Source organism: Cantharellus anzutake (assembly GCF_015039405.1).
Source record: "Cantharellus anzutake strain C23 chromosome Unknown EI90scaffold_51, whole genome shotgun sequence".
NCBI classification, from domain to species: Eukaryota; Fungi; Basidiomycota; class Agaricomycetes; order Cantharellales; family Hydnaceae; genus Cantharellus; species Cantharellus anzutake.
In genome coordinates this window covers 5,902-25,491 of record NW_024067001.1, presented here as the reverse complement: position 1 = coordinate 25,491, position 19,590 = coordinate 5,902, and the positions used below count along the sequence as shown (strand labels likewise).

Genomic DNA, 19,590 nt, shown 5'->3' with positions numbered 1-19,590 from the left:
TTGGTGTTGTCAAAAATACGACCAAGTTCGATCGAAGTGCTTTCGCCAAATGCTTTCTCAACTGAATCATGATGGAATATCCCTTGAATGAACTCATTGCGCTCCTTTTTATGATTGATAGAAGGGACAAGCCGGGCCATCAACTCCAGTAGGGGATCCATAACAACATACTCTAAAAAGCGAGACGTTCAAGCACAGTGAAGCACATCCATATGCACCGCATACCATTCGTGAGCGAGAGAACTTTTGCGAGATCGGCTCTGATGATTGGTCCCATCAGTACACTGTAAATAACCAGCGTTGAGGAGACGCGCACGTGGATAATATACTGCGATTTGTAAGTATACTCTTGTTCTTGGGACAACCTCGAGACGTGTCTACCAGGAATCCAAGTAACTAAGAAGCAAGTTAGTGCTAAATCGCAAAGCCTGAAACTGTCCTTTGCCTGATTCTTCAAGGCATAGTCTAATGATGTCCATACCGCAGACTTGAGGATGTTCAAGAACGCAGGGTAAGTACAGATTCCAACGGCGTCCCTGTCTATGACTTCAGCGCGTAAGTAAGGACAGCTATCTCTATCGCAACTACCCACCAGCTGACGACGACTCGACATAATCCTGGTGATTGTGAGCGAAGTACTGGGAAGGGACGGGAAGCGCCTACAAGTATGCCAGAGAGTATCCCTCGATCAATGATTTGTTGCCATCGAACGATCTCAGTATCAAGTAAATTGTGACCTTCCCTCATTCTTTTCGGTAGCTTGTCGCGCACTTTACGCTCAAAGATATAGTTCGCTGAGGCTGCAGCCACACTCAGAGCTTCTGCAGGCGCTAGTTCATAGAAAGGTGCAATGTGGTTCTTAAATGCATCTACGAGGCTGTCCTCGAGCTCTTCTGACAACCTGATGCCTTTTCCAGAGATCTGTATCAAGAAAAACGCGTCTGAGAGCGCGTTCTCAGACCGCGTATGATGACAACAATACCAAAGTCTTGACAGTGTCGAAAAGCAGGCGAATATTTGTAGCATCATGAACACTAGACTTTGATATCTTTTCGAGTTTCGCAAGGGCTTGTGTGACCTTCTTGGTAGACATTTACCTAGCGTGAGGCAGAGTAGAAATCCGGTTTTGTTTTGTTTATTATTTATGTAACCTTACACGTGAGACGGTGACATCTAACTTATACTAATAGCGCGGGTCCAGCCGAACGACTGTTTCTCGCCCTCTGATTGGCTCAAGCCTGGTTTTAACCTTAACCCGAGTTGGGTCGGTTCCGACGCTCCCCGACATTGCTCATTTGACATCCATTCGCACTTTGGCTGTGTTCCCAACTGCCAGGTTATACCACTGTGATGGCACTGCGACGGCACACACACTGCACGCCCTGGAACCGTTCAATGTACAGAGTCTCACCAGTGCATTGAAGTGCGTTCTCGCTCTCTCATGGCTAGCCGCGCTGCGAGCGACCACTTATGCAAGTGCCAGACCCCGCCGGTCTTCGTCTGTCAATCATTCCGTGGCTTAGCACACTTTGGCTGCTTGACGTGACCTCGCATCAGAAGCAAATCTCGCCCCTCAACAATGACTCAGGCAGCCGTCAGACTGCTGGTACATGGAATTTCTTTTATCATCGAGGTTCGCACTTCATCCTTGACTCAAGTTCGGACGACGCAAACGCACTAACTGTATCATTCGATCCAACGCACCGACCTACGTTTATTACAATCTGATGGCTCACGTCATGAATTACAACATCGCGACGCCATCCACGCTATCTGATCACCGAATACCCCGCTGACACAATGCAACCTCCTGTGAATATGAACTTTACCTGCACTGCAGGTCACTCTGGCTGCTTCATAATTATGTAAAACCTGCCACTTTTGCTTACGTGTACTTTTCTGCATTGTATTACTTTCGTCAAACAAGCGCCCTCCACAACAGCACATTCTGCTTCGCTCTTAGTAATGGACATCAGTCATTGGAACCAAAGTGTCAACGAAACACCAACCAACTCCTTTCCAGCCCGATATCGGGATGCAAATGTGTCGAGTTGGTACTGAGAATCTGATATGCATCTCTGAAGATCTGGGACCAAACGCGCCGTCTCTCGGTATTCTTCCACCTTGCTTCTAGTTGACTTGTCAGTATAAATACTTACTATAGACAAAATATGAAGTACCCCGATCTAAGAGTTCTGCCACTTCATGCGATCCTCTCCAGATCCTCGCCCTTGTCGGCGGGTAGATCTCGGTGTTCGTCAGAAGGTAACTCAAAGGGATATGATCTCTCTTAAAACGGCGTTCCAAACATGGCAACCAGTCTCTCAGCGGTAGGGCTCCTGATAAGTCGGATTCGGATCGGATTGGCATTGAGTTTTCTTCAGATCTTGAGGGCATTGGCATGGATTGAAATGTTTCACAGCCAAGCCCACTCAAACCCCGCCAATCTGGGGCGAATCCAATGCCGATCCGATCCAAATCAGGGACCCTGTTCAGCGGTTTCAGACGTGAGGGAGAATATAACTATTAAATGTACATACGGCGCTGAAGCACCCATATTTTCCATGCGCAGGCTCCATAGAATCTTCTGACTCAACATCCTGGCTCCTTCCATATTTGATGGAATAACAGTCCAACGTCATCGATCCAAGACGGGGTGGGACCGACCTTTCACTTTTATTCCGTCACTCGCTTTATTCTCATCTATCGCTTTGGCCACTTGTCTGTTTTGCCTCTGAACTACTATGTATGCGACGGTATATAAAAGACAACACGCTAGGTCAGAGAGCACGACACCCAACAACGACTCCAATATCGTGCTCAGACAGCAAGCCAATTTTTGTTGGCTTGCTGTAATACCGGCCGTTTGGAAAGGATATAATAACAAAAGACTCGCAAGCTCGGCCAATAATTATTGGCCTAGGGAGGCATGACCAGTACTAGTGCGAAGTTGTACAAGGCGACTCAAACGTAGGAACATATGTGAAATGTTTAGAGGGACGTCCACGCCGTTCAATGTAATTCCACGCAAGTACTCCAATGCTTTGACTTCAAGTTGGTTCTGGGTGCTCGAGTCTATTCCAGTATCGGTTCCATTCATTTTTGCATGCGGCGCTTATTTAAATTCTGTATAAACGCTGATCCTTTCGGAAGGAGATTATGTAATGTGCCTTGCTTTGCCAGTGAATCAGCAAGGTCATCCTCGAATGAAATTCCATCGCGTGTTCCTTGGTCCAAACAAAACCTCAAGTCGAAGCTCTATTATTGAGAACCACTAGGTCGTAGATCTCACGGCGCTTACGTCTCTAGCAGTTCGGCAATTATTTGGCGGGGCCATCACTACTGAAGCTTTTATTGTTGTAAACGAGGCGTTCCAATTTGATTTCACCAGATTCCACCTCGATTCGCTAGTGTATGACAATGATAATAAATCTATAGATTAGATAATACCTACGAGCATACTCTCGACTCAGGACTCACGGCATCCAGCTCCGATCCTCAGTGGGACCTAGTGGACTAAAAAAACGATATCCTAATCATTTTGGCTCCCTGGACAAATACGACGTCGATAGACTGCTAAGCTGTAATCTGAAGACCGACTGAAACTAAAATCGTAGGAGCTGAGGTAAACGTAGAAGAGGCGAAATCCACGTAGTTGGATCATTCAAGATAGTTGATTTTGGCTTGTTCTGGGGCGAGAACGGACGTTGGGTCCCAAAGAAATTCCGCTAGGGGACACCCTATCTTTCATATGCCGAAGATGTAATGTAATGTACGGTCTTTCGTGGAGCAACTCGCAAAATCTGGATTAATCCACGCCAGAGAAAGCTAATATCGGGGAATAAGTTGAAAAAAAAGCGGGAACAACAATTCACGGAACGGACTAAAACCGAAGGCGTACGGGGTGTTTGCAACCCCATGGATACAAGGATTAAGTCGTCCCAACGCCCTGCTGTGATGAAGGCGTAGTCGGCATAGAGATATTGGAGTTCCATACATAACTACCTGTAGCAGGACTCCCCGGCGTCCCAGGTGTTTGACTTCCAGGTGTTGCCGTCCCATTGATCCTCCTCATATGAACAGGCAAAGCTGTAGCACTGGGGAGGACCCCTCCGGTACCAACAGCTGTGGCCCCTCCGGAAGCCCCGCCAGAGGGTGCCGGGCTGCTTGATGCATAACCCCAGCCACTCAATGACTTTGTAGCTAAATTCGGGAGCGCTCTTCCCCCTGCAGTGGCATTAGGGGGTGGGGTATAGTGCGGCGTTGCACTGACAGCGCCTGTTGTAGTGGCGTATCCCGCATAGCCATAGTACCCGCTTTGGCTGTAATGAGGCGAATAATACCCTTGACGGTAGTACTGCATTGTTGTTCCTCCTTGGGCATGGGGGGTTTGGGCGTTAGCATTGGCAGCAGCAGGGCGGTGGTAGGAGTAGGCGAGTTGGGTTGGCGCCCGATTTGCTCCTGCTGCAGGAAATCCACCCTGCATCATCGCCGGTGTCGGGGGCAAGGTTTGAGTTGGGTTGGATGTGGAGCCCGTGATGGGAGGTGGGACGGGGAGGGCGGAGGATCGGATAGTTGTGTTGTCGATGAGGGCATAATCACGGTTGATTAAAAGAGTGCCTTTGTATCCTGGCACTGGTTCGCGAGGAAGAGTTTTGTGAATTGTGTGCAAGACATTAGGCGGTGGTATAATAGAATGGAGGGAGGACGTGGAAGCACGCGGGCGGAGCGAAGCGATGGTTGTCAGAGATGACAGAATTTGGCGTGCTATAGGAAGATCAAGGTAGATAAGCAGATATTGGGCATAACCGGACCGAGCATACCAAGATGCCATTCCTCTCCATCGATCTCGACTGGAACCTCCTTACCAGGGGCCCCAGCCCTGAGTCTCCTTTCCTGCAATACTTGCAAATCTCCCAAGGCATTGGAAATCCTTATCAGCAACTCCCCAACACCTCTCTCTAGTTCCATTTGATCTACGCTTATCAAGAAGTCTTCCACGACGTCCTCAGGGAGCATCTCCCTCGCCAGTCCCCTTAACTCTGCTTTCGCCGATTTGCACTCATACACCAGTTTGCGAGTCGATCGATCCTCCAAGCCAAGCGCGGACAGTTCCTGGACATGAGGGAATGGTTCAATTGAAGGCAAAGGCTTCTCCTTCAGGTTCGCCAGTTCCACCTGCCTCCTCACTGCCCCCAACCGCCTAGCTTTCCTAGCCCCTTTCATTTCTAGCACTAGCCCGAGAGTATCTCGCCCGATTTGGCCGCCATCGGAGTCGAAGGCGGGGGCGAGGGAAGCGAATGGTCCGTAATCGAGGAATGAGGCGGAAGAGATGGGGACAGGCGCCTTGCGGAGTGAATACGGGCGACGAGGGTGATTCGCTACTCCTGGGGCGTAGTCACCAAGCTTAGGAAGGCTGGGGGGCAGCACGGGAACAGTGGGGAGGACGGCAGTTAGAGACGCTTGACCTGGTCAACGAGATCGCTTAAAGCAGTCGGGTAGAACACATGGTGGAACACAGACCTTTTGCCAGCAAAGTAATTTCCTTCTTAGTAAGGACGGTCGCAGAAGTGAAAAAATCGCCAGTAGGAAGGTGCTGATGCAGCGCATACTGAATGTGCTTCTCGCGATATTGCAGGGATTCCTCGGTCTTGTTCTCACTTTTGGTGGCCGTAGTCTTTGTGTCCTCATCTGGTTCATCGTCTTTTGGTGATATCACCGCATCGTCGAGAAACTTCACGGCAGACGATCTCTGAGCAATATCCTGGAGCAGCATCTGAGCAAGCCGGAAGAACTTGACCACAGCAGGTCTAACAGGCCGAGTTCGAGAATCACGGACAGGTGCTTCATGCCGGATGCGATCCAAAAGTGCACGGAGGGAGACGGACGAAGGCTCTTCCAACAGCTTGCGCAACGTACTTGTCATACCCCGCGATGTACTCTCGACATCCAGTAACCCGGAGGGGTCTACGCTGTGGCACAGAAATCACGAAACCATGAGTTTTGCTAAAGATCGTGGGGAATGTAGATGCGTACACTTCGAGCACTTCGAGAACCCGTCGGGCGTCATACGGTGCCAGGGACGGGCTAGTTGAATCCAATGCATCATCCTCGCCTAGTTCAGAGGCCGATTCATCTTGATCTGCGTTGGCGCATTCGCCGTCCTCCTCTTTAACTTTCCGCTTCTTATCCCTAAGGTCCTTTGACGCACTTATGGACCCCTCCATCGTTTCGCTCACACGCTTTCTTTTCTTGTTGGCCGCGGAGGCTTTGTTTCTTGATTGTGGGGAAGAAGGTGTTGGGAAGTTTAGGTTGCTGGTAGGGGAGGCATCTGCAGAGCTGGTGTCTTGGGGTGGAGATGATCCCTCTGTAACGTTACTTTTTGATGTCTTACCCGCACGAACCATTCTCTATAGACGACAAAAAAGTAGTTGGTGGATGAAGGTCAGATGGAATATGAGTTGTGTTGCAAGATGTGTTGTCCGTATTTTTGTGAATGATGCGCCGGGAGAGTTTGAGTTGCGGAAATGCAAAGCCAACTAGGTTAAAAGAGAATGAGAGCGAACGGAGATAGCCTTTATATCCGGTCGCTCCTGCGCCTATCGAACGGTGTGCCCGATCCCAGCGGTGAGGCGACGAAAGATAGCGTTGACGGGTCTAGATGCTTGTTGCAATGTCGGGAATCTTTCTGTATGCGGAAACAGAGTTGGCCTTTTCTCAGTAGGCGGATAGAACGGAGATGTTGATATTTGTTGGCGTCGAGACTCGCTTTCAATTGTGTCATACACTTCCGTCGCCTCTTTGGCTTGAGGACGGGTCAGACATGCCATCTTTTGGAGATACAAGTACACTCGAGAGTGACGCTGGTGGGGTGGAGCACGTCGAGCTATATGAAGCTTATGGTAAGCGCCTCTAATCCTCTGAGTCACTGTTAACACCCTTGTTCAAATCACGACGTATACATTCTAAGACTTCCTTATGAAGTTTGTCATAATCGGTATGCCCTGCGTTGGGAGGTGCAAATAAACTCAAAGAGCACAAGTGTGACATAATATGTGTGCCTCGTTAGGAGAGTCGGGGACGGGGAAATCGTGCTTGCTACATCACTTTGTCCGGAATACTTGTCAGGTTCTCTCGCATTTTCGCCTATAATTCTCACTGACTACACTGGAACACCAATCTTCATTTTCCTAATATCCTGATGATTTGCGACTCTTGGATTATATTTTGCAGTCAGGGAGCAATCTGCGCATACAATTGGTGTCGAATTTGCCAGTCGAATAGTCAAAATTGGTGACAGACGAATAAAGCTTCAGGTGTGTCCCAAAATTCGTCTAGAACTCGAGGGATCTTGGTCAAATGTGCTTCTACTCACAGCTATGGGACACAGCGGGGCAAGAACGCTTTCGATCCGTCACCCGTAGTTACTATCGTGGTGCTGCAGGTGTCATCCTGGTGTTCGACATAACACGGTAATAATCAGTCCTTTCTTCGCCTAGAAACTCGGATGTTGAGTATTCGCCGTTGGCTTCACAGCCGATGTACCTTTAGTCCTCTCCAACGGTGGCTAGATGACGCCCGCGCACTTGCCTCCCCACAGGCTTCTATCGTTCTCGTTGGCGCCAAATGTGATAGGGAAGAAGATCGCGAAGTCAGCTGGGATGAAGCCAGTCGGTGGGCAGCCGAACGTCGTGAGCCACTTTCCCTCCGTCTACTCACCCCACAGTTCATATTCTCAACAGAGCTTCACTATCTCGAGTCCTCCTCTCTCACGGCATATCAAACGACCGCCCCATTCCTACACTTAACTCGTTCCATCCTCCTCTCTATAGAATCTGGTCTGCTCGACCCGTCCTCCCCTGGATCAGGTGTATCTTATGGTGATCGGCATCTCAGGCTACGGAGGGCTCGAAGCGGCTCGACGTGGAGCGATGGTGATGAAAGTGGGAGGTTGAGCGTGTTGCTCATGAGCGAAGAAGGCAGAGGACGTAGAACACTCTGGTTTGGCAGGGGGAGGGGGGGGAAATGTTGTTGAATATCTTATTACCGACTTGAGTTCTTACCTGCGTACTTGCTACCCTCAGTATAGTTGTGGCATCCTCCACATATATATTTGTACCTTCGCTTCATCTAATTTTTCTAACGTTGGAGGCAATAGACTTCACAGAATTCATGGTGGCAGCGAAGCAGCAGTAACACCCCCGTGCTGCTGCTGAGAGCTCAGACGTGGTCATGGTCTCTGACATTGTGACTGGGGGTCCTTGTGTGGTGTCGGGAATTCCCGGCTGAAAGGTACCGAGGCCTGTCGCGCTACTATGTACCGGAAAGCAGACGGCAGATACGCTCAATCATTTCGCCTTTGTTTATGCTAGACTCTGTTGAGACGTTCGATTCACGCCGGGCACTCGTAGACTAAGATAATTACAACTTGGGCTGGAGGTCTGAAACTAGGCAGGTGACCAGCCTCTCTTTAGGGTTAACTCTGAAACAATGGGGTTTTGACCATGTTCCAAGACCTGGGTTTCGTTTTCGACCACAATTCCATCTATGTTTAAAATACGCTCTGTAGTCACTTCAACTTCCTCACTTCCCTTCTGAGGACTTTCGCTCTTCGTGAATACTTCTCATTTCTTCACACTCGTCCAATATGGAACTCGCCGCTTCGTTCGCGCCCACCAACTCGTACCTTCTTGAAACCGACGAATTGCCTCGCTATCGTTGGCTTGTCACTCTCGAATCCCAGGTCAACCCTACCCTACAAGCTCCGACCAGCAGTACTCTCATCTCTATTGGATACAACTTCCTCGTAACGCTCTTCACTCTTGTCCTTTCGGACCTGCGTTCTGAGTGCTCCGGTCGCCGCGTTCACTTATGGGAGGAGCGCAGATGTGTCATTACTTACAATCTTACCCCTCGTCGTGGCATGGTTGACGTTCTCGGACTCAAGACCATGGATGATGCTGAGGCCAGGGAGTATATGGATCTTATCATGGGCTTCGTTAACGAGGCTGGATGGGTCTACTGCCCCAATACAATGGATGCTGTCACAAGGGTGAGCAATGCCAGCTGCCTGTAATCCATCTTCAACTCTCAACCGCTTCATGTCTAGTTCAACATTGATATCTCTCAGAACCTGCCCCTTTTGGAAGACAATACCCAATTGTCTCCAGCTTCTACCTATGATGACCTCAGTGTCTTCACCCTCGAGCCCACTTCCCCTACTTGCGAGCCACCACACAACTCCATACTGTCTCATTCGACCGCTCGTCGGACATTCGTGGACCTCAGAATCATCACTTCGCCCTCATCTTGCCCCAGTTCCCCCTCCTCACCTTGTACTGCCTCTTCACTTAGCTCTCAGTTGACAGGCTGGACGACCCCTGAGTTGGAAGGTCCAAAGTCGGATGATATGCTGCGGTCCTTCGATTATACTCCACCAGGAACGCCTATCGCCTGTCCCGTCCCTTTCACGATGCCTGTTCCAGACTTTAATTTCGACCTCAGTCACGTCTATGTCTCAACGGAGGATCTCAGTCTCCACTACTCCATGTCTTCCTCTCCATTTGCGGTTTCGCCTGACCTTGCTGAAACTGAAACTGAGATGCATAAAGAACTTCCCCAAAGGGTTCCTACGCCTATCCCGGTTATCCCCCGGGTCCATCGCAATATCCACAACATCATGAGAATGATGGAGCCTATTCCTGAGCACGAACTCGAATATCCCCCCACCCAACATGTGCCTCCGAGAGCGGCGTTGTTTGAAGAACAAACTCGAGTACTTCCTGCACCTTTTCAGGCTTTGAAAAGAGGAGCAATGTATATTACGAGGATGGCATTTAGGCTTCACTCTCAATTTGTTTTCGCCTCGTAGAAAGGTGGCTTGATCGATTCGTTCCTACTGTTTGCTTCTTCCTAATCAGTTTTGCGCATTTCTATGGATGGTTTCGGATATGGAATCCTTCATTCGCCATCGTCAATCTAGCCTGCGATGCATTCTGGGCTGCAACTTGAACACGTAAATACCTTTGGTTTGGGTTCCTATCTTAATATTCGATTTTTTCCGTCTCAAAAGGGTGGAGTATTACACCCAACTGCCCAATCAACGGGCCTGGGTTGCCCAGCCTCTGGATCAATCTGCTGGCAATTTGAATGTCAATGGGAATGACGACACTGACGAATCGGAAGGAGCCAAGAGCCTTTGTCAGACATTTGGACCATGTCGTAAATCATGTGAGCAGTTACCCGAGAAGTTCCAAATTAAATAAGCGCTGGCACGAGGTAGCTAGCTCTCGCACCGACATCTGATAGGAGGTATCCCCATCCCCCGGGTAAGTAGATCTGATATTTGGCACGCTGAATGCTCGGCTGCTCTCTACGCACCGCACTGGATGGCCAAGAATGGCCAGCATTTATCGACATGATATAAAGCCCTGGTTACAAGCGTGCATTCTTCGGAATTTTCTTCGCTGCCTGCCTCACCCCCAAATCTCCCAATACATCTTCGGCTCCCCCCAACAACGCGTCGAACCCAATTACACGATGATAATGTTCGATAGCACTTCCAAGACCTGTCATCGTGATGGCTGTTCGACAAAGGATATTAGTGTCAACGTTGCAATTTGAGGGTTGCGTGGTGAAAGAAGTGGATGAGGAACATACCTCGTCCACCAAAGATCTGAGTGGCATCTGCTGCTGTTTCTTGCGCCGTGCGCGTGGCATACATCTTGAGAATTCCTATCGGCTGTGGCAGGAGAGGGCCAAATGTAAATTTATCTATTGGGGTGGAGGCAGGAAGTGATGGAACACACCCCTGCAAGATGCTCTGCTTGCTGTTTATAGTTCTGTTCTGTGCATCAACCCGAGGCTCATAGTCAAGACACTTTGAAGGGTCCAACTCACCATGTTGCACATTTGGAGAGTCAAATTCTCAAGCCAAGCCTGGGCGGATTCAACACGAGCAATGATAGCGGCAATCCTGAAAACAACAATGTACTTGTCGAACCCAGACACCCAGCACGCTAAACTGACCTAGATCGAATGACGGGTTGTTCCAATAGAGATTTTCCAAAAGCCTTGCGCTGGTGAGTCCACCTGGAGCATTTTGATCAAAGTGAGAGCCAAAAGGAAGGAATCCAATCAGACGTACTTCAGTACCTCCTCGAGAACGTTCCGTTGCGACCGGACACTGGCGGCAGTCATGATCCATCGTTCATGATTGAAGTTAGACAATACAACAAAAAGCCCGTGATGTTCCTTGCCTGTATCAATTCGGCGAGTAAAAAGGTACGTAAGAATAAGGTGCCGGTAACGTTGAATGACCATCCCCAAATGAATAACGCAAGACTCACCCAAAATATTCTCGACTGGAACCCTGACGTTATCGAATGTAACGTAGGCTGTCCCCGCCGTCGACGAATAGCTCGTCTTGATCAACTTTGTTTCTACACCCTCCCCTCTTGGAATCAATAAGACCGTAATCCCTCCCCCTGCCGTGCCCACTTCCCCCGTTTTGCAAGCCACAGTAAAGTAATCGCAAAACGTCCCGTTGGTAATCCACTTTTTAGTCCCGTTGACAATAAAAAACTTCCCATCCTCAGTCCTCTTCGCCGCGGTTCTCAACCCACCAACGATATCACTCCCAGCAAAAGCCTCACTAATCGCTAAAGAGATGTACTTCTTCCCTCCCAAAACTTCGGGCACAACCTTGGCTTTTAATGACTGCGAACCAAAGTTGAGTAATGGAGGAAGACCAATGACCATTCCTCCAGAGAATCCATCAGCGTATCCCCGTGAAGCGTGCCGTGCGAGTTCTTGAGTGATAATCAGTTCGTGAAAGTAGTCGAACTCTTCGGGCTGGACGATGCCATTCATGAGTGTGCGACCCTTGAGGTGTGGACCGGGGCCAAGTCGCATCGCGAGGATATTAAGTTCCCTATAGAAAACCGTGGAAGATACCTTGAGCATCGAGAAGGAGATGGTGTGGAAATTGGTTTAGGCTACGCACGCTGTCTTATCGATCAAGCTCTGACTGGGAGGTTTCCCATCCTCCTCGTGCATGTGTGCATCCCGGATGACATATTTATCTACAAACGTCCTCATAGCCTTCTGCAGCCTCTTATGTGATTCCTTGAAATGTAGGGAAGTGTACTCAGGGGTGAGCCATGTTGGCTCAGCATAGGGGATTTGTGAAAGGCTTCCAACAGGCGGTTGGATAAATCGTGCTCTTTGATCATGGATTTTTCCGATAATGAGACGCTGGTATTGGGGTTTCTGGAGGAGAGAGCCACGGTGAAGGGAGAAGAAGACCTCTGTCACATCTTTCCCAACTGCAAGCGGAGATGTTCAATACATGTGCTCGAGTAACTTCACGCTCTCTGACGTGCATACCTACTTCTTGGTCGTATAAGACCGATTTTCCACCAGGATGAAAATTCACGAAACGAGAGATGTCGTATACGTTGCTGTCGATGACAATCCACTTTTGGCCACAAAATGTAGTACAGTGAGTTCGCACAGCAAACCTACAACTCTGTTGTTCATAGAAGTAAAGTACACGTACCAGGTCTCCTTCTCTATTGTGAGCGGCCACATCAACGAGAGTGTAAGTTTTCAGTGCCTCGCCGCCAACCATCTTGCTTGTTTCTAAGCACTAGCAACTGGTTGGGAAATGCCAGATAAACCTCAGAAATGGTATGAGGAGGGGTATTGAAGTGGCTTCAGGAAATCAACCAGCTCTTGGGTGCGGAATAACAGACAACCAGATGCTGTACGTCACGAAGCATCGCCTTCCTTGTCCCGAGATCCGCTTCCAGCCGTCAAGCGGATCCTGGGCGAGTAAGAGCTGCTCCCCATGGTAACACAAACATCACGCGTTAGTGCCGTTACTGCGTTTTTCAGAGAATCCGTCCGATGAAAAGTGAATGGGGTATAAGAACCCCGGCATACACCGACATAGGTCCGATCCGAGGTTCTCTAATTTGGCCCTCAAAATTTGAGCTCTGGTATCCCAATTAGGCCCCCTGCCGAGTCAGACCTTCCAAAAAATGCTGATTCGGCCCTCAAAACGCTCGGACATCCATAAAAAATTTCCCACAACTGTATGATGCGCTGCTGTGTTCATGCGACCGCGCGCGATACAATTATGTATATACAGGAAACAGGCATTCTATCAACGAAAATTGTGCTCTACCAAGCTAAGCGGAGTCACCCTTCTGTATGACATCGTGCAACTTCTTGATCGCAATCTCAATTCTCCCACTATTCATTTTGAGCTTTTCATACACGACGCGCATGGCCTCCGGAATGACCACCATGTCAATTTGTAGTGAATGGAGCATTGACGGCATTGCATTGAATCTCCACTGGATCTCACCACACTGATTGAGCGATAGGAGCATGTATTCGGGCTTCAGATGTGCAAATGCGGTGATAGGTGCGCCATTTCTACCTGGAACGAAGTTGGAGAAGCGACCGGCATCTTGTGATGACAAGGAAAAGGGCGAGAACAAGCGTACACTGAGATATGAAGGGGCACCAATTGATGTAACACTTTCGGCATACTGGTGTGGTAGGTTTCGACCATTATTTCGATAAATTATGATCACTTGAGTAAGTTTCCGTCAACTAGTGCCAGCAGCGTGCCAGATGGAGAGTTGAGCAGTTACCTTGCGCTAGGAATATTTTTCCCAGGTGAAGGACAAAAACCATGTCACCCTTTTTGAGACTCAATCCAGGCAAGGGGCTGACGTTTCCCAGCAGTATTTTTTCCTCAATTTGATGCAAATCTTCCGAAGCGAACCAGCGTTGACGAGCAGTAGCCACCCTCTGTGTGATCCATGTTATGGCATTCTATACCCCTCTACATTAAGCAAGAATGTTACATACCGTCTCTGAAAATTGATTCAGCACAGTTCTGTTCCTTTCGCGGGCATTGGTGTCTCCATTTAAGTGGGCCCCTGTGTGTCGGACTTGTCGTGCGACTCCGCTTGTCACACCTGGTGCTGAAATTTCATCAGTGTTTCTCAGCTTTCGTAGCTCAGCAGACAGCGTCGTAAGGAAGGTGCGATCCTGGGATGCATGATATCGAGGATCATTTGAGAGTTTGGGATTCCGTCGTACCGCTTCACGTGTAGCTTCAGTTTGGTTCTTTTCTCTGTGCCTAGTGAGCACATCAAAGTTGATCATGGAATCCAGTGCGTTGACTAAAGGGGAGCGGGTGCCGAGAGGCAAAACGGAGTCAATGGTCTGGTTGCCACGTGTTTCATGATGAGATGTCAGAGAAACGCTGGGGACTATGTCGCTGATGCCCCAATCGCTATCGCTCGAACAAGAATCGAAGTTAAGGATTGATTGAATCCATTCTTCTGCCTGAGCAACGTGATCCTCTGTTGTATCAGGAAGGTCGTCTCTAGCGGGAGGATAATTGATCATTAGACAGACCAAACTGAGAGAAAATTGACGCACAGTTGAGCTTGTATTTGAAAATTAGCGGCAACAGCAGCTAGTCCCAGTGCCTGAACATGTTTGTTACCTTCATCACCAATTTCGGGCCTGATCTCGACCATGAGAGATGACATAGAAGGAGCGTCATCATCTCCAATGTGGTCAAGGTCTAAATCATCTTCGGAGTCATGCCCCACCCACCATGCCAGCTCCTGTGGTGTAAACATTCCAGTAAATGAGCTAGATGTGACGTCAAGGGCTTTCAAAAGTGATGTGGCCTCCTCATGAGCGACCACGGCGATGTCATCGATGTCATTGTCAGTTGGGTACATCTTGAGAGCAGCAAGATCGAGATGACGAGTATCGAAGTATGTATGAAAATACCCCGTTGCATTCGCATTCGCTTTCTCCTGGTTCACCACCCCATGATATGCGCTTGTGAAGATTGCACCGAGCTTGGGAATGAGTTGTATGAAGTCCAAGAAAGTGAAGTCTGCCTTAATCAAACGCAAAATTCCGAACACATGTTCATTGACCTCGGTAGAGTAGAGCCAAGGGATAAAGGGGATGTTAGGATAATGTTCGCGGTGGATGTAAATGAGTTGTATGAGACTGTCGCATAGCGTGGTTAGAATTTTGTAACATGAGTCTGAGATGAAGTGGATCCTGGTCTCGTGGAACGGGTGCTCGAGTATATGCTGACGCCAGTAGCACAGGAAGTAGCGGCACCGTAAGGCAAGTAGCAGGCGATCAGAATGGGTAAGTGACCGGTTCTGCCATGCATCAATTAGCTTGCCAATGATAAACAGATAGGTGCCAAGTGATACTGATTTCGTCTTTGTGCTTATGTAATGGAGTGTCTCAGCAGCGTAGAGGCGTGCTGCAGCACGGTCATCTTGACGGTCTAAGTTTTGAACATCACGGCGGAGGAGTGGAGCATCCTGAGATGTTAGCTCAAGCAGTTGTTTATAATTCATAGGATCTGGCCCAAGTGAAACACAGCGAGCTCCAGTGGTCAACTGATTGCGAGCTGTCTTTGCCGCGTGCTTCGCATCTTGGACTGCAACAAAAGGGTGCCCTTTCAGCAGCGGAATCTTGATGGTGAGTCGAGCGTGAGGGTGGGAAGGGGCAATAAGGTGGTTTTCAGTGTCACTGGCACTCTCGATTATCACGTTTTGATGTGACCTTTCAGTGTTTGCACCGTCACATGCAAGAGCGATTGGACGGCAACCTTTAGCCTCAAGTAGAGCGTAAATGTTATCAAACCATAACTTGAGGTCTACAGCTGCAGTCTTGGGCCCCATGGCAATGGCAGCAAGCGGTATTGGTGGGACCTGAAACTAGCGTGAACATCATATAAAAATATGAAGATTATTCCTGAACACTCACGCGTGGAAGGGGTATGATGAGTAAATATAGCCGCACTTTTTCGGCCTGCAATGTATTCGTACTTCGAAGCTTATCTGCTATCTCTTGTGCTGATGGATCAGCATCATCTGGCTGTTTAATACAAATCGGATCGCCGACATTTCCAATGGCGAACCATGTACTGCTGGAGTCCTGGAATGCCCGGAGGCCAGGTTGGATTTTTGTATCATCGACGGCAATACAGACTGGACCGAGATAGTTAAGCTTTTTCAGGGTTTCGATTGCGATGGTAATATTGATGGGCGAAATTCCGGGGGTAAAACGTGGCTCTTTGGCTCGTATGGAACTAAAATGATCTTAGTGGGACCTGAGAAGGTAGATAATCCTTACTCACCGCAGAGACCTGAGTTTCGGGCCACCTAAAGCTCGAGTGAAGACCCTTGATGCAGCGGGTGACAGAAGTGACAGGTTGTTCACAAACTCGTGGAATGCAGGTGGGTACCAAATTCCTCTCATCGATTTTCCGTGCTTCAGGCGATCCATCCTCTGGGAAAATGCTTCTAATAATCCACGGAAGACAGGCTCTGCCTCGTACTCGCCACTCTGGAGTCCTTGAGCTAATTTCAGCCAAATTGTCCCCTTCTGTGCCTAAAAGTGCCGTGAATGCATGTTAGTTAGCTAGGTGGTGAAATAAGAGTACATCATACTGATTTAAGGAGGTCCTCGACTCCAGCATGGCGAAGGTACAAGTCCCGCACCTCTGGCTCAATGTAGGAGAGAGGAGTGTACTTGACGTGCGCAGGGGGTGGAGGCAGGCGATTTAGTGCAGTACGGAATGAGTCCAAATGGGGGAGATTGCGGCAGGCAGAACAGATGATTTGGTTTGACAGTGAATTCTCGGCAGACACCAATATTTCCTTTGAGCATTTTGGAGAATGGATAGCCCCAAGGGCATGAGAGTTAATCCATTTATACTCTAGGGACTCAAGCCTTTTCACCCGCCGAAATTCCGGTGTTCCGGGCTTGATAGTGTGAGTGGCACGCTGGGGAAATAGCTCTTCACACAAGAGATGCCATGGACGCGCCCCTCCCCCTTGTACCACAGTCCGAGAAAGATATGTATGGACCCGGTGATCAATATCTGGGTTATATCCGGGGCAAGGGATTGCAGCCTTCTCACCCTTCGTTGGCGCCACAGTGAGATCTCTTGAGGTAAACCAGCTTGTAAGTGAGGAGGTGGAGCCTTTACGGTTTCCACAGCTTGCTGTATTACGATGTTTGATGAATTTGCTGGTTCGATAGTCTCCATCCATGCGAATCCATGAGGCACAGCGTGAGCATCGTACTCGAAGAAGATCATTATTATCGAAAACAGCGTGAGGATCGCTACTGTGAATGCGTTTCCGAAATGCCTCGACCTTCAAGTTAGGATGGGGAGGGGAAAGTGTGACCTCTGGTAAGACATTGGACTCTGGTGGTGGATTGGCTGTACGCTCGACTTTCACTCTTTTGGGTTTGTGGCTGTGCCTCTTCATCTCCGCGTCTCCAACTCTTTTCCTCAGGTTGTCCCTGTTCAAAATAGGAGGACAGGCCTGTTCCCCTTGCGGGCCTCTCTTGGGTGCAGCCTTAGGATCGGAGCCACTGTCAGGCTCCTTGCATTTGACTGCTTGGCTGCCCTCTTCAAAATTTGTGTCGAAAAGCATTCTCACCGACTCCTGGAAAAGTCATTCTTTAGTGACTCTAATAGGTTTTATACATTAAGGAATACTCACCGAGTCTGCATCTGGGTGAGTAATCCATAGAAACCAAGCAAGCCGATGGTGAAATCTTGTTACAATTGACCACTCCTCATGCCCAAGTACGTTAGCAGCAATACTCGATATGACTACTACTCCACATGATGTGTTATCACCCTGGTATGGCATAGGGAACTCTCTCGATTGGAAATTCCAACCAGATGTTCCAGATACTAGGGATAGCCAGCCTTTGACTGCATGTAGAATTTTTCCCGGGCAGCATGATAGGGAGGGGAACTTTGGGTCGCTGTATGTAAGCAATTTTTCTTGGAAGTCCACTTTTATTGCAACAAAATGGTTGCCATTGATGTGAAATGGCATGAAGAGAGCACTGACTCGCCCGTCTCGAGCTCCGCACTCGAGCTCTGTTTCTAACTCTGGAAGCTCAGGTTCCGTTGATCCTGTCTTCTTGGTGCTGGGTCTCCTCTGCAAATACATCCAAAATTTGAGTGCAGCGAGTGATTGGTAGGGCAAACATTCGGGAATTGGCCCTGGTTGCCATTCTATTCACAAGATGGCATGCTGCATCGATAATGAAGCTACTAATCCATCTGTCACCCAACAAACACGCTAGATCAGAGCTTCTTAGATTTGTTGTTTTCTCCTTATACAAGCCCTTCATAACCTGACCATATGGTAATACCTCAAGGTGAAGGAGCGTTTGGCTATGCAATTTCCTCAGGTGTGTATCCACAATGCATGCCTCTCGCAGTGATTGTAGCCAACTCAGGCTGGTTCCCCATTCTGTGGTTATTGGATCAAGTGAATATCGGGATGCAGAGCTGAGGAGCGTAAGTAACCACAGAGGGAAGTGCTGCCCAGGGAACCGGGAGTGGGTCACCGAGAGGTAAGTGCCTCGTTCTCTCTGAACATGAGCAAGGAGGCTTGTCCACTTCTCTTGGCAGGGAAGCCCATCCGATAATATTTGGCTAAGAAAGCTGACTGCTTCCATCACATCAGTGCTTTCCAGCACGTCTGGAGGGTGGTCACCAAGGCAGAGGACAATGTTTGGGTCCTGCTTTCCGAGTTTGGGTTTGGGTGGGAGCGCTGAGATGAAAGTTGACGGGACCCCATAAATTTTTTCTTGCAGTCCTGGTGGCACTGGTGGACTTAAACGCATCTTGGGCTGCAGAACAAGGTGGACGGAGGTTGAAAGGATTTTTAAATGCATTTGTCATTGTAAATTACTTTTTGAATAGGTACCATCTAGGCCCTCTTCCAGATCAAAGTTCGGCCTACCTTCCTTAAAAGGCCCTCCATGGGATACATCATTTTGCGCCATAAGGTCAGTTTCAGCCCTTCCCTGACTCAGACCTCGGGCACTGTGTGCCGACTTTCGGCCCTTTCCTGGATCAGGGGGTCCTCGGAGTATGCCGGGGTTCTGGGGTATAGTAATCCCCATGGTTTGGGGGGGTCGTTCGGTCCGATTGTAGCTGGCTCCCACACTCACGTGAGACCAGGCCTCAGTACAGCCACCAAGCCACGCGCTGAGCACTGTGTGAAGATAATAGATTCCCGCAAACTTTGCCTTTGCCTCGGATTCATCTCGTGCACCTCAGATTCGGTGCGGGATCGTTGGGATGACGTGACGGCGCGGACAAGTTCAGTGGTAGAAATGTTGGAAAATTGCGAAATCGATCAAAAACATGAGACTTGACATTTAATTGTTGTTTAATGTTTTCATTTCACGAGACTAATCACGGGGCAACGATCGAACTCGGCCCAGCCAATGCTATGACTTCCCCTGGCTCGATCACCCCGATGCGCCTGTCTCAGCACCGCACTTGCCCCTTTGCCGCTTTCACGAGTTGCTGCGCAACCTGACCATTTGATGGACCCCCTCAGTCGTATGCTGGGTTTTCTGGCACAGATGCGCGAAGCGGACCACACCAGCGGAGGTACGTACTGAACTTCACTTATCACGAGAGTGCTCACAACGATTCAGGCTGTGCTTATAAAGGGCTTTCACAGCGCCCCCTTTTCC

General features: G+C 49.0%; 9 protein-coding genes across 9 annotated transcripts; 2 read left to right on the top strand and 7 right to left on the bottom strand.

Moving 5' to 3' along the window:
• Positions 1-404: 404 nt before the first annotated feature.
• EI90DRAFT_2120301 (uncharacterized protein) lies at positions 405-1,130 on the bottom strand. Its single transcript, XM_039052611.1, has 2 exons — positions 593-1,130; positions 405-540 (listed from the first exon to the last, which is right to left on the bottom strand). Coding segments are annotated over exons 1-2 (438 nt in total). The 5' UTR covers positions 1,030-1,130; the 3' UTR covers positions 405-539.
• A 610-nt stretch (positions 1,131-1,740) lies between these two features.
• On the bottom strand, positions 1,741-2,697 carry EI90DRAFT_2119984 (uncharacterized protein). Its single transcript, XM_039052607.1, has 4 exons — positions 2,541-2,697; positions 2,181-2,488; positions 2,010-2,127; positions 1,741-1,958 (listed from the first exon to the last, which is right to left on the bottom strand). Coding segments are annotated over exons 1-4 (501 nt in total). The 5' UTR covers positions 2,615-2,697; the 3' UTR covers positions 1,741-1,957.
• Positions 2,698-3,931: 1,234 nt separating this feature from the next.
• Positions 3,932-6,407, bottom strand: EI90DRAFT_3019004 (uncharacterized protein; the record flags this gene model as incomplete). The annotated part of the gene is made up of 4 exons (XM_039057294.1): positions 3,932-4,767; positions 4,824-5,468; positions 5,524-5,972; positions 6,037-6,407. The coding sequence occupies 4 exons, from the start codon at positions 6,405-6,407 to the stop codon at positions 3,932-3,934; spliced, it is 2,301 nt and encodes a 766-aa protein (XP_038912335.1).
• A 571-nt stretch (positions 6,408-6,978) lies between these two features.
• Positions 6,979-8,176, top strand: EI90DRAFT_3281821 (ras-domain-containing protein; the record flags this gene model as incomplete). The annotated part of the gene is made up of 6 exons (XM_039066851.1): positions 6,979-6,997; positions 7,070-7,123; positions 7,234-7,316; positions 7,378-7,472; positions 7,537-7,691; positions 7,743-8,176. The coding sequence occupies 6 exons, from the start codon at positions 6,979-6,981 to the stop codon at positions 8,033-8,035; spliced, it is 699 nt and encodes a 232-aa protein (XP_038912334.1). The 3' UTR covers positions 8,036-8,176.
• Positions 8,177-8,312: 136 nt separating this feature from the next.
• Positions 8,313-10,064, top strand: EI90DRAFT_3156916 (uncharacterized protein). Its single transcript, XM_039066079.1, has 2 exons — positions 8,313-9,052; positions 9,110-10,064. The coding sequence occupies exons 1-2, from the start codon at positions 8,648-8,650 to the stop codon at positions 9,869-9,871; spliced, it is 1,167 nt and encodes a 388-aa protein (XP_038912333.1). The 5' UTR covers positions 8,313-8,647; the 3' UTR covers positions 9,872-10,064.
• A 156-nt stretch (positions 10,065-10,220) lies between these two features.
• On the bottom strand, positions 10,221-12,932 carry EI90DRAFT_2999831 (peroxisomal acyl-CoA-dehydrogenase). Its single transcript, XM_039056300.1, has 10 exons — positions 12,560-12,932; positions 12,388-12,478; positions 12,005-12,326; positions 11,349-11,932; positions 11,147-11,258; positions 11,029-11,091; positions 10,900-10,975; positions 10,809-10,841; positions 10,660-10,741; positions 10,221-10,583 (listed from the first exon to the last, which is right to left on the bottom strand). Exons 1-10 carry the CDS (start codon positions 12,629-12,631, stop codon positions 10,435-10,437), a joined length of 1,584 nt encoding a protein of 527 aa, XP_038912332.1. The 5' UTR covers positions 12,632-12,932; the 3' UTR covers positions 10,221-10,434.
• A 205-nt stretch (positions 12,933-13,137) lies between these two features.
• Positions 13,138-13,753, bottom strand: EI90DRAFT_2119600 (uncharacterized protein). Its single transcript, XM_039052606.1, has 3 exons — positions 13,665-13,753; positions 13,561-13,603; positions 13,138-13,477 (listed from the first exon to the last, which is right to left on the bottom strand). The coding sequence occupies exons 2-3, from the start codon at positions 13,580-13,582 to the stop codon at positions 13,194-13,196; spliced, it is 306 nt and encodes a 101-aa protein (XP_038912331.1). The 5' UTR covers positions 13,583-13,603; positions 13,665-13,753; the 3' UTR covers positions 13,138-13,193.
• A 676-nt stretch (positions 13,754-14,429) lies between these two features.
• EI90DRAFT_2932034 (uncharacterized protein) lies at positions 14,430-17,123 on the bottom strand (the record flags this gene model as incomplete). Its single annotated transcript, XM_039055062.1, has 4 exons — positions 14,430-15,776; positions 15,832-16,156; positions 16,205-16,449; positions 16,518-17,123. The coding sequence occupies 4 exons, from the start codon at positions 17,121-17,123 to the stop codon at positions 14,430-14,432; spliced, it is 2,523 nt and encodes an 840-aa protein (XP_038912330.1).
• A 222-nt stretch (positions 17,124-17,345) lies between these two features.
• Positions 17,346-18,451, bottom strand: EI90DRAFT_3072421 (uncharacterized protein). Its single transcript, XM_039061369.1, has 2 exons — positions 18,370-18,451; positions 17,346-18,288 (listed from the first exon to the last, which is right to left on the bottom strand). Exon 2 carries the CDS (start codon positions 18,042-18,044, stop codon positions 17,568-17,570), a length of 477 nt encoding a protein of 158 aa, XP_038912329.1. The 5' UTR covers positions 18,045-18,288; positions 18,370-18,451; the 3' UTR covers positions 17,346-17,567.
• Positions 18,452-19,590: the final 1,139 nt, after the last annotated feature.